Raw genomic sequence first — 15,523 nt, 5'->3', positions numbered from 1 at the left:
GAGACAAGGAGCACAGTGCTCAGCCTCAGCCTGCAGTCTGGAGCGCTCTCTGTGCCAGTGCCAGAGGTTGCTGCCACTTCCAGCAGCTGCTTTACCCTCTCCAGCTGTTTGCCTTGGCCCTGGAGGGTTGTCTCAGGGAGCAGGGCAGCCAAGGACTCCTCAGCAGGCACTCAGCACTGAGTGGCTGCTCCAGGTCGGTGTGAAGGTCGTGTGGGGCTGCCAGCCAGCATTTGCACACTGTTCCCAAACCAGTCAGGGCAGAACAGACCATGGGCTCTTACAGCCTTACTTCATCTTGAGCTGTGTTTGGTTTCCTTGTTGACATCTTGGTCTCTCCTGTCCCGTCCTGTTGAGTCAGGGTGTCCTGCTGCAGGGCTTTGGGTTGTGTCTGAGGTGAAGATTGCAGGCCTAGGTACTTGGAGGGTTGTTTGGTTGGACATGGTCCAATACCCCAGCCTCTGCTGGGTGTTCAGACAGAAATCATCAAATACAGGATAACTATAACTATTGATGTAATACCATATGAATCCTGTAAGTTTGCACTTACGCCACATGAAAAGAAAATGTCTCTTCCTGGTAGACCGTTACAGCATTTGATTAGCACATGTGTCTGCAAGGTGAGTGGTCACGGTTCTGAGAAAGTGAACTAGATTAGTGAGGCTGGAAAGCTATTACAGGATAACAGGAGGCCATTATTTGTGTTTTGAACAGGTGAGTTGTGTAACTTGCTTTGTAGCTGATGGATTTATTCAACTTTTTGAAAGCCCTGGTAAATGCTGAATATTTGCATTCACATGAATAGAATAGAATCCTCCAGTGAACTTGGATTGGAAGGGTCCTCTGGATGGCTAACATCCTACTCAAGGCAGGCCTGGCTTCAAACCTAGATCAGGTTGCACAGTCAGTCCTGGCCTAGCTTAATCAGGCTGTGTGATCTCTGAGGATGGAGATCATGCAGTCACTCTGGGCAATCTGTTGTACCCATTCCTACTCAACCATAGCCTCACATCCAGTAGGAATTTCTCCTGTTGTGACTTGTGGTTGTTGCTTCTTGAGTTTTCACCATATGCCTCAGGGCTCCATCTCTTCTGTAGTTCCTCACTGGGTGTAACTTAATTACTAAATAGCTTCAGCTATCTGTACTGTGTTGGAAAGTTTTAATTTGGTTACTTGTATTGTGGGAAGAACACATTCCAGAATATTTTCTATGATGAGATGTAGCTTCATTTAATAACTGCAGGTTGTCGAGGATCATTAACTGCATTCATGCAGTTCTGGAAAGAGCTGTTAAGAAACAAGATGTACAAATCCACAATGTTTAATGATTCACTGATACAACCAATGCAAATTACAAACTTTTTTATGTATGTTAAACTTGTAGGTGCACATGTGTGCACAAACCTTCATGAATGTGCAGGACTGATCTTGTTCTCCTTGTGAAATCCAGATGCAGCAAAAATGGAAAGGAATAATTTATGGGTTTAATTAGCAGGTCTGTCACTATCCACAATGAATGTACAAAAGAAGGAAGTGATGAGTATTTCCCTTATGAAAGCAGATCTGACAATGACTACTGCATCTTCTTAAATTGATAGTCACACCTTTAATTACTGAGGATTCTGATACGTCATAGAAAATGACCAAATTTTGATGGCAATAAGGATAAAATACTTCTTCAATTGTATTGAATAATCATAACTATTCAACCCAAACAATTTGGGGTATTCATTTGGCAGGAGCTTTTTTTTTTGAAGTAGGTAGTGTTTATTGTTTTATTTCTTCTTTGTGTATATGAATTCAGTGCACTAGAACAATTTCTGTCCTCATGAAGTAATTTTTTTAGTCAGTGGTTGGGGCAATTGCGAACACTATGAGTTGTTAGAATGCACTTTGGGGTTCACTTGATGTAATGCTGAATAATTACAGCAGTGTTGATTCTGTACAGATGTTAGTGTGGTTCTATGCACTATTTTAACTTGATTAACTTAGTGTCTGAACTTGCAGTTTGCATGTAGTCCCAATTACATTTGCAAAGAAAGCCCTAAACCTCTCAGTACAAAGTGGAACAGAAAAATGCTTTTTCTTTTCTGCTATTGGATTCCATGATTTTTGTGAGCCTTTTAGTCATGTAAGATGATGTACTGCATTTGGAAGCAAAAGTATTTCTGAGGTGGCTTTCCTGATTTCAGCCATACAAATAATCTAATTGATCTGCTGTAAATATTTCTCAAGAAGATAAAAAGCAAAAAACCTTAACAGAATTGCTGAAGAGAAAATGCAAAGAGTGGATGGCAGCATTTTCAGAAATAATTTCTTGTAGCTTTTTTTGTGCTGCATTGATTTGCAAGTGTTTTGTAGCTCCCCAAGGGCTAGGATAGGAACACAGGAATTTTCCATAATGCATGGCTGCTTCAAATATCTGATTTCAGCAGTTACCAGGATATGAATTACCTGAATTAATGAATAAAAATAATGAAGATGCATAAAGTTGTGCAACACTGTGGAACAATAGGATTTTCAATTATTTTTATTTAATTTCAGCCTATTTAAAGATAAACTCATGAATTATGTGGGTATTATTACTTGTAATTTTGTCAGCTCTGGAATTACATGGTTGCCGTTTGTCTTTTGGTGTCCCAGTGGGCACAACCAAGCACGAGTATAACAGAAAAATGCATCCACTATGCATGTTTTGGTACCTTTGCTCTACACTCAAAACCTCTTTCTTACTGCTCTTTTTTTAAATCTGCTTAAATATCCAAATGATGGCAAGTAGAATTATAGGAGTCATTATCTTAAAACATGTATTTGCTGTCCAGATGGATTCCAGCCCAGCTTTTGCCTATAATAAAAAAAGACATGAGAGTCACATTACTTGATCTGTGTTTTTCTGATGGTTGGAGGCTTTTCCTGGCTTTAAAGGACATGGATTTCTTGCTCACGGTAGTTGGGGTGTGTGTTCTTGAGAGAAGCAGTGGGCCTGCTAACTCCTTGTTGGTTGTTCCAACAGAGTGGAAGGAAGTATAATCTGTTCCTGAAGCGACGTCTCAGGGTAAAGCAGTGGTGCATGCTGCTGCAGGTGGCTTGGATGCTGCAGTAACAACATGCTTCACTGTGTGATGCCTCTTGTTAACTGGGAGCAAGGCTCACAGTTGCAAATAAATATTCTCTGCTTTCTCAGGGTACATGTGCATCCTTGCATGATATGAGAGGGGAAAGGCGGGTTCATTAAACTCTGTTTTGTTCCTGCTCTAATAAAATAAAACCCCAATTCAGCCCTATACAAATACACTTTTGCTGATAGGTGTGATTGAAAAAATAACACCAGCATTCCTCAGCACAGAGTTACATTTGAACTAGAATATTCACTTGCTTCTATGGAAAGCACTTTGCTGTATGTCTTGTATGTGATTTGATAAAGCTGAATATTGATCTGATGATAAATAACATTACCTTATGAGTTAACTTTCCCAGCAGAGTGGGGTTACAGTATTTTATTTGCCTAACATTAATTACTATGGCCTAATAGTGAAAAAGGTGGATGTTGTTACTAAGACATTCTGGCATGTTGGTAAATTAAAATATGACCTTTAATAGATCAGTTGGAATACTAATTGCCCCGTTACATTGATAACTTTTATTAGGTGTAATTTTTTCCCATGAAAGTAAATACTCAGTGTTGAAACATCAGCTGTGTATTTTTGTGAGCTATTTTTACGTGTGGTCATTGCTGGACCATATGTCTTTGTGGTGGTTGATTTAGTGAATCTTGTTATGTAGAGAAAAATGCATGGAATTTACATTCTGCTACCTGCTTCAAGTAATCGCAAGTACTGCTACACTAACATATGTATATTTATTTTTCCTGTACCAGTTACTTAGGTGTAATGCTTTCGGACATATGCAGTTGATTTTGAAATTATTTAAACTAGATGTAGCCCTTGTTAAAACTTGCCCAAATATATCTTCAGCTGTAAAGAAACTGAAGAACTGTGGCAATATGGGGAAACCTCTTTGCCTTCTGTTACATTGCTGAGAAACAGCACTGCTTGTTTTTTAACTCATATGCCTGTATATTCTACAGATTGATAAAAGACATCAAAGCAAAGATTCAATTTTCTTCAGGGATGGTGTCAGGAGGATTGATTTTGTTCTCTCCTATGTGGATGATCTTAATAAGGAATGGGAAAAAAAGTTGGTAAGTTTGTCTTTTTGAAGTTCTCTTAATTTTTATTTATAATAAGGTGAACATCAATTACTGACCCTTTTAGATCACTAGACTCATCTGGAGTAGCATTTAGCTAAAAATATCTATATAGCTATGTGAAAGGCAATTCCATGTATGGAAATTTCTGTGTAATTTACTGTTGTTTGTCAGGACCTAATTTTATTAGACTTTTGTGTCTATGTTTATTGAATTGATTGCTCTTTGCTACTTAGGCTGAGCAATATATTAAACAGTGGAGCAAAGTAATCCAAATTATTTTGCTTCTTCATTTAAAAGACTAGCTGAGGCTTTAGAGAAATATTTGTACCTGTAAATAGTTTCTTTAACAATAACTTTTTTTTCACACCCTTTGCCTGTAGTTAGAGGAGAAGTAGGTTCTTAGCTCCAAGACTCAGTACAGTTTTCCATTAATACTTTTGAGTCTCTTTTCTTAAAATATACTCCTAGTCACACGAACACAGCATGTCCTCCCGGAGCTTTTCCCTGTGTTTGACTTACTGTCTACAGATATAATACATATGTGTATTCATTCTTCTAGAAGAATATTTCAAGGGGCTCTGATAAGAGCCCTCCTATTTAACAGAGCACAAGAACAAACTTTCCCTAAAATGCCGGTTAGTGATTATCCCTGGACTTGCCAGCAAGACCCAGTTGCCTGAATGGTGATAATAGGTAAGATGAAATCAGTTAATGACACCTGTTTGCTACATGCTCATGCTGACACATGAGGTCTAACTTGGCTAACATAAATTCAAGCTCCATAAAAAATCCAGTATATTGAGAGGCAGTCAAGACAACAAATTTTATATAAAGAACAATATTTTTTTAAAAAAAGGATTTCACTTTTTTTCTCTGTATTCACTGCCTTCATTCATATTCAGGAGAAGTTATATTTACATAATAGTCTCTCCAATATATAACTCCAAAGTTTATTCATGATCCAAAAAATTTTAAAAAGGAGAGAGACACCAAAAAAACTACATTCTCAAGTAATCATTTTACTCTCAAAGATAAGGATATCTGAAAAAACTTATTATACCAATGCGTATGACAAAATCATGATCGAAACTATTATTCTTTGAAACAGAGAACAGTTACAATCCGTATCTTGTCATATTGAAGTTTTTAATAATTAAAAATTAAAATTTCCTTTTGAGAAATCCTACAAGATTGGCCTGTTCAAAAATTTTGCATATTGCTTTCATTCTTTATGAAGAAAATACTGTTTTCATTAAGAACTTCTGCTGCCTGTCCTTGCTTGCATCCAAATACAATCCTGTGTGGAACACAGCTCCTGCATCCTACTCTTATTACCTTAAAAAATACAAAAATTTGTCATGTCTTTGTTTGATGCTTTTCCCAGATTAAGCATCTCCGTCAGCTTTGCTCAGCTAGCCACATTCCAAAGTTTTTCTTGGGAGTCCAGGGTATTTGATAGCTATGATACCATAGGTTTATATACAAGCACACTTTTTCAAACTCACCCTGACTCTTTGTCTGGCTCTACTCCTAGCCTAGATGGTTTCTTCTCCCCTGAAGCAAAATTCATTTGGAAAAGATGGAAGAAAAGACCACTCAGTGTAGAGAGAAAAAAGATACCCATGCAAAAATTTGTCAAAGCAGCTCTTAAACTTTTCCATTAGTCATACTTGAATTATTTAAAATGAGGGAAGAAATGAATACTATTTAGTTAATGTTTCAGGTGGGAAGGAAAATGAGTCAGATGGTCAGTCTAGTCTCTCACTCATATTGTGTGCAGCAGTTTCCTTCTCATTGCTTTAGGGGTAATTAGGGGATAGTAGGAATCTTTGCCAGACCAGAGTCCATATCCGTGGGTGTCATTATTGACTGAAGCATTCACGTGGGAAAAAGGCCAAGGGTTAGGAGCTAATATTGTCCTTCCTCTTTGAGGTAAAAATGCACTTCCTAGAAGAAGCATCTCTGTCTTTCAAAAGGCCTAAACATCTACTTTAAGTCTTGTGAGATTTAACTCTGTGTATGTCTGTTCCTTGGAAAAGGGTTTATGGCCCCATGGAGGAAGGTCAGTGTCCTGTAGATTAACTCTGTGGTCACTGGATAGAACAGTCATGGAGATTAACATTTTTTTGCACAGTTCCTGGGGCATCTGCGTATGCCCTATAATTATGTTCAGCATAGACCTTTATGCAATTAGTGTGTCCATAAATTCATGCAGACTTCCTAATTACTGTGCTGTTGTCTTTGTGGTAACAAGATTTAAATATTGATGAACTGCAGCCTCTGGAATATGTCTGACATACATTGTTCTTGCTATTGTACAGTTATCCTAGAGAGAAACGTTTCTTTTACGGTAGGACAATGATGCAGTGAAATGGAACAGCTAAGAACAGAAGTGTTCACACGAGGAGGATAACAGTTGTGACAAAGGGTTTTGTTTCCTAGTCTCAAGGAAACAGCTTTATTCTACATTTCTAAGAATGGGATAAATAACTTCCTTGTGTGTTTTAACATAGCCCTGATACAGATGTAAGAGTCAGTCTGTTCATCTTCTCCCTTAGTTTCATACAGAACAACTTTTTACTTCTTTGATATTGCCAGATAAATTCCAGCTTCAACACTGTTTGGAACTTGTCTTCTGTAAACTACATGACTAGATTCAAACCACAAAGGTGTCTGAACAAAAATTAGGATTACGATTTTTTGAGACAATACTTAATATTATTCCTTAAAGCCTCCAGCACATGTGGAAATATTTCACCACCATATGAAATGCATGTGAACGTGAAAAAATAAATAGAATTTAGAAAAAATATCTAACAAAGGTGTATGACCAGGACATAGTCTTTATTGTCCATAAGTATATTTCTTCACAAGAACTGCAGAGGGGAAGCCTAATGAGAGGCAGCTGAGGGTAATTGGTTCATTCAGCCTGGAGAAGAGGAGACTGAGGGCAAATCTCATCACAGTCTACAATTTTCTTGTGAGGGGAAGAGGAGGAAGAAGTAGCAGTCTCTTCTCTCTGAGACCAGTGAGCAACAGGACTCAAACGAATGGCATGAAGCTGAGTCAGGGGAGGTTTAGGCTGGGTATTTGGAACTGAAGGTATTTTACCCAGAGGGTATTTGGGCACTGGAACAAGCTCCCCAGGGCAGTGGTCACAGCAGCAGCCTGACACAGTTCAGGGAGCATTTGGACAACATGTTCAGGCACACGGTGTGACTCTTTGAGTGTCCTGTGCCGGGCCAAGAGTTCATAGAACTAGAGAATCACAGAATATGCTGAGTCAGAAGGGCCACCAGGAGCTGGACCTGCATTGTTACCTGCTGTTGTACCACAGCATGGTTATCACAATTAGGTTTATAGAAGTTATCTCTGTTCCATAGGTACCTGATTGTGCAGTGTTGCATTTGCACTGGGCATGATAGTACTGCTGGACTTTGGATCTTGTTTTGTTAATCTTAATGGGATGGTTCATTATAGCCCAGCACGTGTTTGATGATAAAGTCAGGCTGTGCTTATCCCACATGATGTGAGATATCCACATAATACGGTGGATGTGGTGACTTAAAGAGCTTCCCTTGTGCCTCTTGGACTGCAGAGTGGCATCTATAGTAGAGTCAGAAATATATTAGGTTTGGGATCGTAAGCTTAAAATCCTAACATGTGCACATTAAAAAAAACAGCTCTGGTCCAAGTATACATTTTATCCATTTTAAGCCTTTGACAGTGAAATGAAGAAATGCAGTATTTGGCAAGAAAAGGGGGAGGGATTTTTTTTTTTTTCCCCCAGAAGATTGATTTCTTTTTAAAAATGTTTTTTCCCATTAACTGGAAAATACAGTACGTGGCATGAGTTTCAGGAGGGGGCTTATGGGAGATGAGCAAGGTAGTAAAAAGAGCATAATTTCTTTTAGAGCACTGCAGTTCATCACACTAAGTGTATTGTAAGGTAAGTAAGATGGGGCCAGACCCTTTGGCTCTGTCTGCTCCTGAGCTGCACAGCTGGAGAGAGAGAGAGGCTGGCTGGTGTCTGGTGGCAGAGAACCCTCTGAGCTGACTTGCTTGGCTCTCTTCCAGTGTTTGCTGGAGGAACAGTACACACCAGCTTGCTTTGTCAGGAGAAAAGGTAATCAAGAGTAGCATATAGCTCTGGATGCTAGGCTTGAATACCAGCTTTTCTATAGCATCTTAACAAACATTCTTAAATAACCTTTTAGTTGTGTTGTTCTCTATCTGATTATCATGTCAGCAAACCAGAGTTCTTTCACATATTTATATCGGTGCATTTAGACATGTTTGTAGGGAAAATAGTGCATAGAAATTCTTTTTGCCCCCAGCATGAATATGATAACTCAGGAGTTATCATATTCACAAGTTTATGTAGCCCAGTGTCTAATTTAGTATCTAGTAATGTGACACATAAAAATGAGAGGCCACTAACACAGGAAAGTATTTGAGAGCTATGAAAGCTATTCTTCAGTCTGCATTCAGTTATCTAAGTAGGTTATGTAAACTTGAAATGCAGAAGTGGCAATACACTCCTCACAAACATGCAGGAAAAGAAAGCTGGCTGAAAACGATCGTGTTTTGGGTTTTTTAAGTATGTTTGAAAACTGTCAGTTAAGACTTTTCAATAAAAGAAATGTTAGACAGCATGGCAGGATTTAGCCAGAAATAAATTTGTCGTCTAGCTTGTGCATTTTAAAGAGGGTAGGGCTCAATATTTGGCTTAATTTATTGTTATTCTAGTAGTTCTTCAGCAAATTTTATATAATTAAGAGGAAATTAAAACAGTCTCTTAATAGGAGCAAAAATTATACAGAGGAGGAGAGGAAGAAACTGTTCTTACCTAAAGACAGCACTTAGGAATTACTGTGCAAAAAAAAAGAGTTCAAGAAGAGTATCAAGCTCGCACAGGTGATGCAGCCCCCATGCAAGTTTGTTATCTCTGCCTGAAGTCCATGCTGACTTCATGCAAGCTAAGCACCTGGTGATTTGTTGGTCTTATCAGTGATGTTTGTGAAATGCTGTTTGAATTGTCTGTAATCAGTGCTTGAATATCTGTATCAGGCATAATTGTGTGATTAAGTATACAAAATAAATAGGTGAGGTAAATAGTAAATAGATGAGGCTGTAAGCAATCAGTCTTCCACATGCTTCCAGAGTTTTTTCTTTTCAACTTTCTCTTGGAAATATGGCTAAACTTGAACACACCCCACACATCTGCCCCCTGAAGTCAGAAATGCTCAAGACACAGGACATCAGATGCTTCTCTGATGACCCAGAGAGCACAGAAGAAGCCTTTTCCTGCCCAGTGGGTGCCCTGTGGCCAGTCTGTGCAGTTCCTGCTGGGTTCCCACCACAAAGCTGGCCCTCACAAAATTGTGCATGAGCTGGTTTCTGTCTGCTTGCTTTGAGAAAGTCACTTAGCCTCGAAGGGTTGTCATCAGGGCAGCTGAGAGAAGTGAAACCCAGTGATCAATTAGTTGCTAACTTCATCATTTACTGAAGTGTCTTTGTTTCTCTTCAGGAAAGGAGAAAGGAATTTGAGAGCAACTTGGAAAAGGCTGGTTTGGAGCTAGAAACAGAAGACAAGAAGGTAAAAATAAAAAAATTAGGGCCGAAAGAATAGATCTGGAAATTAATAAACCACTTTCTTTGAGAAAAATTATGAATTATACTCGTGGATTTCAGTGGAGTGTGACTAATTTAGGGGAAACAAGGTTAATATATTTATTTGAGTGCTTTTTCCAGATCCATTGATGAGAATTATGGAAGCAGAATAACTTGAATTCAAGAGGAAGCTTTTGCTTCTGCTTTCATAACAAAAAGAGTCTTTGCTTTCATAACAAGAAGAAGGCAAAATAGCTGTGATTTGATTTAAATCCACGTAAATGGGAAGTATGCTTCCAGCTGATTTTAATCCCACCTAACAACGAGTAACAAGTTTGGAAAGCAATGAATGGATTAGTTATGCTCACTGGATGTTGTAATTATGAGGAAAGACCCTGTAACCACTTGAGGATGTTTGATTAGTGGTGCTGTTTGGTGTAATAGCTGGAGAACGTGCAATTTTGACTGATGCAGTCAGTATGCCAGAGCCTGAGTTGAGTAAAATAACTCTTGATGAAGTTCAGCCTCTGTAACGTCCATAGGTAGGGAATTCATTGAGCAATATTAAAAACCCTTCTGGTTGCCAGTTTCTGCTGTGAATGCAGAGCAACACTAGAGAGCATACATGTTACGTGAGGGTATGACAAGATTATTCTTCATATTTCCAGTGTAATGAGAATTTTCAGGCTTCAGTGTATGAGATTAATATAGTTTGAAAAGCCTTTGTGAGCTTTTAGTAGTGCAATGATTATTTTTATGAACAGCTAACCACTCAAATAAGCTTTTCAGTAAATATATATATATCTACACACACACAGAGAAAGGCCTTCTATTCCCCCCTCCCTCTTTGTTTTTAAATCCTTTAAAAATATGTAAAAGGCAATACATTTTATATGAAAAATATTCCCATGAATCTTGCAGTAAAACACAATTTGGTCTAATGTCTGATTTAACTTTTCTGGAACAGGAATCTGAAGATGGCAAGATTTTTTTTGTGAAAATCCATGCGCCGTGGGAGGTTCTGATCACATATGCAGAAGTGCTGAACATTAAGGTTCCCATCAGGGAAAATGACATTCCCTCCATGGTAGAGAACCCCCTGGACTGTGTGCTTCTCCCATTCAGGCTGCCTGAGAAGGTGATGCACCCAGAGCCGGATTATTTCACGGCCCCCTTCAGCAAGGACAAGCAGGAGCTGTACCTCATTAATGATGAGAGCACTTTCTTCTCACCATCCATGAGAAACAGAATAGTAAGTATGGGAATTTGGCTGTTTGTGTTTACATGGAGATTTACAACATAAACAGAATGTTCATGTGAGGAATGAGTGAGTATAGAAACCGTAAAAAAAGAAACTGAGGTAAATACAGAGATGCTTGGGTACCTGTGCATCTTGCTTAGAAATGTAGAATAATTGTTGGAACTGATCTTCTGGATGTCTGCAAGGCAATTGTGCCCCCAGTGTTCTTATATGGGATAAGGCCTTCTGAAGAAATACCTTTTGCTTTTGCATGTTGTTCCTGCAGATTTTACACAGTGCGCATCCATTATAGGTTTCTGTTAAATGGCCTTAAAATAGGAAAGGTCTGAAATTCTCGTTGTTGGATCTCAGGTTAATTACATTCTTACACGTTGCCCATATGGAACAGAAGAAGGGAAGAAAAAATTTGGGATTAAGAGACTGCTAAACAATGGCACCTATACAGCTGCATATCCTCTTCATGATGTAAGTATTTCAACTTTTTGCTCCCTCGAGCATTTCCCAGTGTTTGCACTCTTTTACCTACTGTGACATTTGCTGTTCCAGGAGATACAAAAATATACTGAAACTTTTTAGTTTGTCCCAGTAATTGATTCTGTTTGGTGACACTCAAGACATACCTGTCAGCCCTACTCTTTGGTTTTTAAGTGCTGAAATGTTTCTTCCTGTGGATGAGTTTTTAGAATACATGTCTGTCACATCATTTCTTTGGAGACTTACTCCATCATATTCCTGTAACGTTGATGACACAGACCATGCAGTAGCACCTTAGATTGTAACAAGGATACCATTAACACCTACTGCAGATGCAGACATTCAGCAGTGCCTGTGTATAGGGTGTGTACACACACCTGCTGCAGTTACACAGTAGTGCACACTGCCTGCAGTTAGAGGAAAACTCTTGGGATCGTACCACTGTGGGACTGAAGTCAGAGGAGTTGCCTGAACCCTGCAGTTCAGTGTGGCATGGTGACTTGTCCGTCTCCCAGTGAGCTTTGGGGTGCAGATACTGTAATACTGGAAATGTGGTAAGGATAGTAAATACTGTGTTTAGTTTTGCTGTAAGGTCAGTTTTTAATATGACACGTGTGGATTTAGTCATGAAATCCATGGAGAAAATGAGAGAGAGATGGGTTATAGTGTTTTCCGTGGGGTTTTGCACTTTAAAATTTTTTTCCTCCTAAATGTTGTGTTTACTTTTTTTTGCTTAATTCTTAAATTATCTCCATGTTTTTAGTGGTTATTTTAGATGTCACTATGCTTTAGTGAACTTAAGTTGCTTATTTATATCTCTGAATTCTACCATAAGACATTTTTAAATACTGTATATGGATTTATATTTTTAAATGTTTGAAAATATTTTATTTTCCTTAGAAAATCAAAATAAATTAGTGAATCGACATTCCTTAGGTTTTCAGGATGAAAGTTTGGCTGATTAGGATCTAGAACTCTAGTCTAGGCTGGGAAGTACTTTGTACTGTTGGGACTACCAAAACAACAGCAGTAAAAAGCAAGAATCTCTTCTATACAACTACAGCCAACTATAAATGCTAAGAAACCTTATGAAAAATTCTAAAACTTGTGAGACAGACTCAAAAATCTTTGTCTAAAAATAATTATTTAATCTTTCAGAATATTTTCAAAATGCAAGCTTTAGGTTGCTTAAAATTCTGTTGGTTGCTTCCTATTTAGAAAACAATTTTCTTGCTTTTCTTTGTGATTGAGAAACATTCAGAAAAAAGGAAAAAAACAAAGTGAATAATTAACGTAGCCAAATATTCCTGGAAGCAGAGCTCTGTGGCACAAAAAAAGTTTACAAAAGCTGTCAGAAACTGTGGTTATTTTATGCTGTTTAATTTCTAGGAAAGTGCTGAAGTTTCAAAATTTTCTTAGTATTTGACAGTTAAGGTAATAACCAACACTGCAGTCTTAGGAGGGGTGCAGAACTGATGCCTTGAGAAGACTGACCTGAAATAGAGACTAGAGGGCTAGAGAATAAAGCAGATATTTATTAAAAGGCCTTTAGGATACACCTTGGACAGGACAGGGCCTGATCAGGGCTACACCCAAGGTGGGCCCAAAATGGTAACAAAATGGGCAACTGGTCACGAGGTCTCACACTTTTATAAGTTTTGGTCCATTTGCATATTAGAGTTTAATTGTCCAATTATAGTTTCAGATTATGAAATCCCATCCTTCTTGTTTTCTCTCTTCAGCCCACCCTTGTTTATGCTTTTGGGCCTGAAAACTTGTAATGGTTGTCCTTGGTCTCAAGCAGGAAAAGGATTTGTCTCCCTACTCTGTGAAGAGAGCTTACCAACACTTAATACTAACAGTTAATAACTTGCTAACACTAATAGTAGGCTCAGAACTGCACCCCTAGGCAGCACAGAATGTGAAAAACACGAAAGCTAGAATTTAGGGCGTGATTTTCCCCCCTCTAGACATCATCATGATTCCTGTTTGTCTCTTTCAATGTAGTATTTGAACCTGTCAATGAGGTGTTTTCCCGTTACTCTGATTTGCTCACAGTGCCAGTACTGGAAGAAGGCCAGTGACCCAAACTGTGACAGTGAGAGGTACACTCTCTACATGGAGTGGGCACGCTTCCTGCGCTTCTACAAGGAGCAGCCCTTGGACCTGATCAGGTGAAATAAATAACCCCCTCAACTGCCTGGGGCTTGTTGTGCTTCCTTGCTTTTCACTGTAATGCAGTCTATATCCATTTGTAACTTGCTCCTGCTAGGAAATCTTTGCCACTTTAAAGATCTGGTGAGAACTGGGTATTAACTGGGCACTGTGTCCTGGGAGGACATGACACATCTTTCTTCTGAGAAGTGGAAAAATGCTTTTATCTCAAATTGTGTTAGTTTATTACAGATAGTAAAAAACATAATTAGTGATTGGTTTTGAAGTTGATAGATGAGAAGTTTTCTCATCTTCTCCAATGGATCTTCTCTCTCCAAATGAACTAATAAAAAAGTACTTTATACCTAGTCAATGACTAAAAGTTCTAAGTTTTGTCTCTTTATGTTATTAGTATGAAAGTGAACACTTGTGGGGGGAGAAGGAGTGTTTTAAAAGTTTCATTTTGATTCTCATTCTTTTCCATTAGTGTATGTTAATAAATCTATCTTTGTACCCTTTAAGATTTAAGCCTGCTTTGTATTTCTCCTGATCCTCTCTCACATTGGGAAAAAAAAAAAAGAGTAAACACTGCGCTAAATTTAGCAAACAAAGGCAAACATGAAACCATTATGCAAATTAAGCCTCGTTCCACCTAGCCAGTCCTTCGGGGGTCAAGTATATTACAGATAATTCAGCTGTAAAGAAACATAAATATATATAATGTATCTCAGATTTTTAACCAATCTTCACAAAACAATGTTAAAGATTTATTTGAAATGTTGAAATTTCAACGCAGACTTGAAAAAATACTGATAAAATCAGTTTGGAAACTTGATTCTTAATTCTAACCCCAAATTTAAACTCAAGATCTCTTTGATTCAGCTGATGTGGTACAATAGAATGTTGCTTTGTTCACAGGGGCCAGTTCCTTGTTTGTGGCACAAGTGGTTGGTTGTATCTCTGTGGATTACCTATTTGTTTTAACCACACAATCAGAACTGTTGTGCTGTTTCATTTGTGTGACTTCTTAGAAAAATCAGAAAGTAAATCTTCACTTACACTATCCTGTAGAAAAGAGAAAAGAGTGATTTTAGTGTTAGTTTATGCTAGGAGGAAGAAAGGGATAAAAGAGACCATATATCCTGATCATTCACCTTGTTCATGCAGCTTGAGTAACTTCTCATGGGCAGCTTCAGACCTCATTTTCCAGAGTACTTCAATGCATTTACTCTTCCGTTAGAAGAGAATTTTGCCAAGTGTTTCACTTTTACTCTGGCCAGTTTGCTCTACTACTCTTTTTACTCTATTTGCTATTTTGCTCTATTTGCTCTAGTTTTAAATTTTGCTTTGTGTTCCTGTTAATTGCTGGTTTTTTGTTTTTGGGGTTTTTTTGTATTCAGAAAGTACTATGGTGAGAAGATTGGAATCTATTTTGCCTGGCTAGGATTTTACACCGAGATGTTATTCCTTGCAGCAGTTGTTGGCCTAATCTGTTTTCTTTATGGCTTGTTTACAATGGATGAAAATATGAGCAGGTAAGCATAACGTTGAATATCTCCTGGGCAAAAGCTAAGCAATGTGAAAACTTTATTTTTGCAAGAAAGATTTTATTCTTATTGTCAACTGGCAGCAAGTTTTTAAAGCTTGTCAAAGCAGACGAATTTTTCCTTAGCAGTCTTTATTGACTGAAAAGGTGGTGGATCACTAATGCAGAACTTGTGACTATCAGTTAGTAAGACTGAACTTTAGGTAAAAAGCAATATTTTGTTGGCCATAGCTTTCTGTATTGGAGAAGCTGCAATATATGAAATCCT

General features: G+C 38.1%; 1 protein-coding gene across 9 annotated transcripts in view; it reads left to right on the top strand.

Annotated features, from left to right (window-relative positions):
- The window catches only part of ANO5 (anoctamin 5), a 56,755-nt gene that overhangs the window by 18,265 nt on the left and 22,967 nt on the right, over window positions 1-15,523 (top strand). For 5 of the 9 annotated variants that reach the window (XM_066187491.1, XM_066187489.1, XM_066187486.1 and 2 more), the window contains 7 exons: window positions 3,011-3,052; window positions 4,085-4,198; window positions 9,738-9,806; window positions 10,788-11,072; window positions 11,433-11,546; window positions 13,614-13,729; window positions 15,110-15,244. In XM_066187491.1, coding sequence (XP_066043588.1) covers window positions 3,011-3,052; window positions 4,085-4,198; window positions 9,738-9,806; window positions 10,788-11,072; window positions 11,433-11,546; window positions 13,614-13,729; window positions 15,110-15,244 — 875 coding nt within the window. The remainder of the gene's footprint in view (window positions 1-3,010; window positions 3,053-4,084; window positions 4,199-9,737; window positions 9,807-10,787; window positions 11,073-11,432; window positions 11,547-13,613; window positions 13,730-15,109; window positions 15,245-15,523) is intronic. The other 4 variants (XM_066187493.1, XM_066187490.1, XM_066187488.1 and 1 more) reach the window with 1 other exon arrangement.

The sequence above is a fragment of the Chamaea fasciata genome, unplaced genomic scaffold (assembly GCF_029207755.1).
Source record: "Chamaea fasciata isolate MVZ Bird 193981 ecotype frontalis unplaced genomic scaffold, bChaFas1.0.hap1 SCAF_7, whole genome shotgun sequence".
NCBI classification, from domain to species: domain Eukaryota; kingdom Metazoa; phylum Chordata; class Aves; order Passeriformes; family Sylviidae; genus Chamaea; species Chamaea fasciata.
Note: the sequence above shows the minus strand (reverse complement) of the source record. Positions and strands in the feature narration are given on the sequence as shown.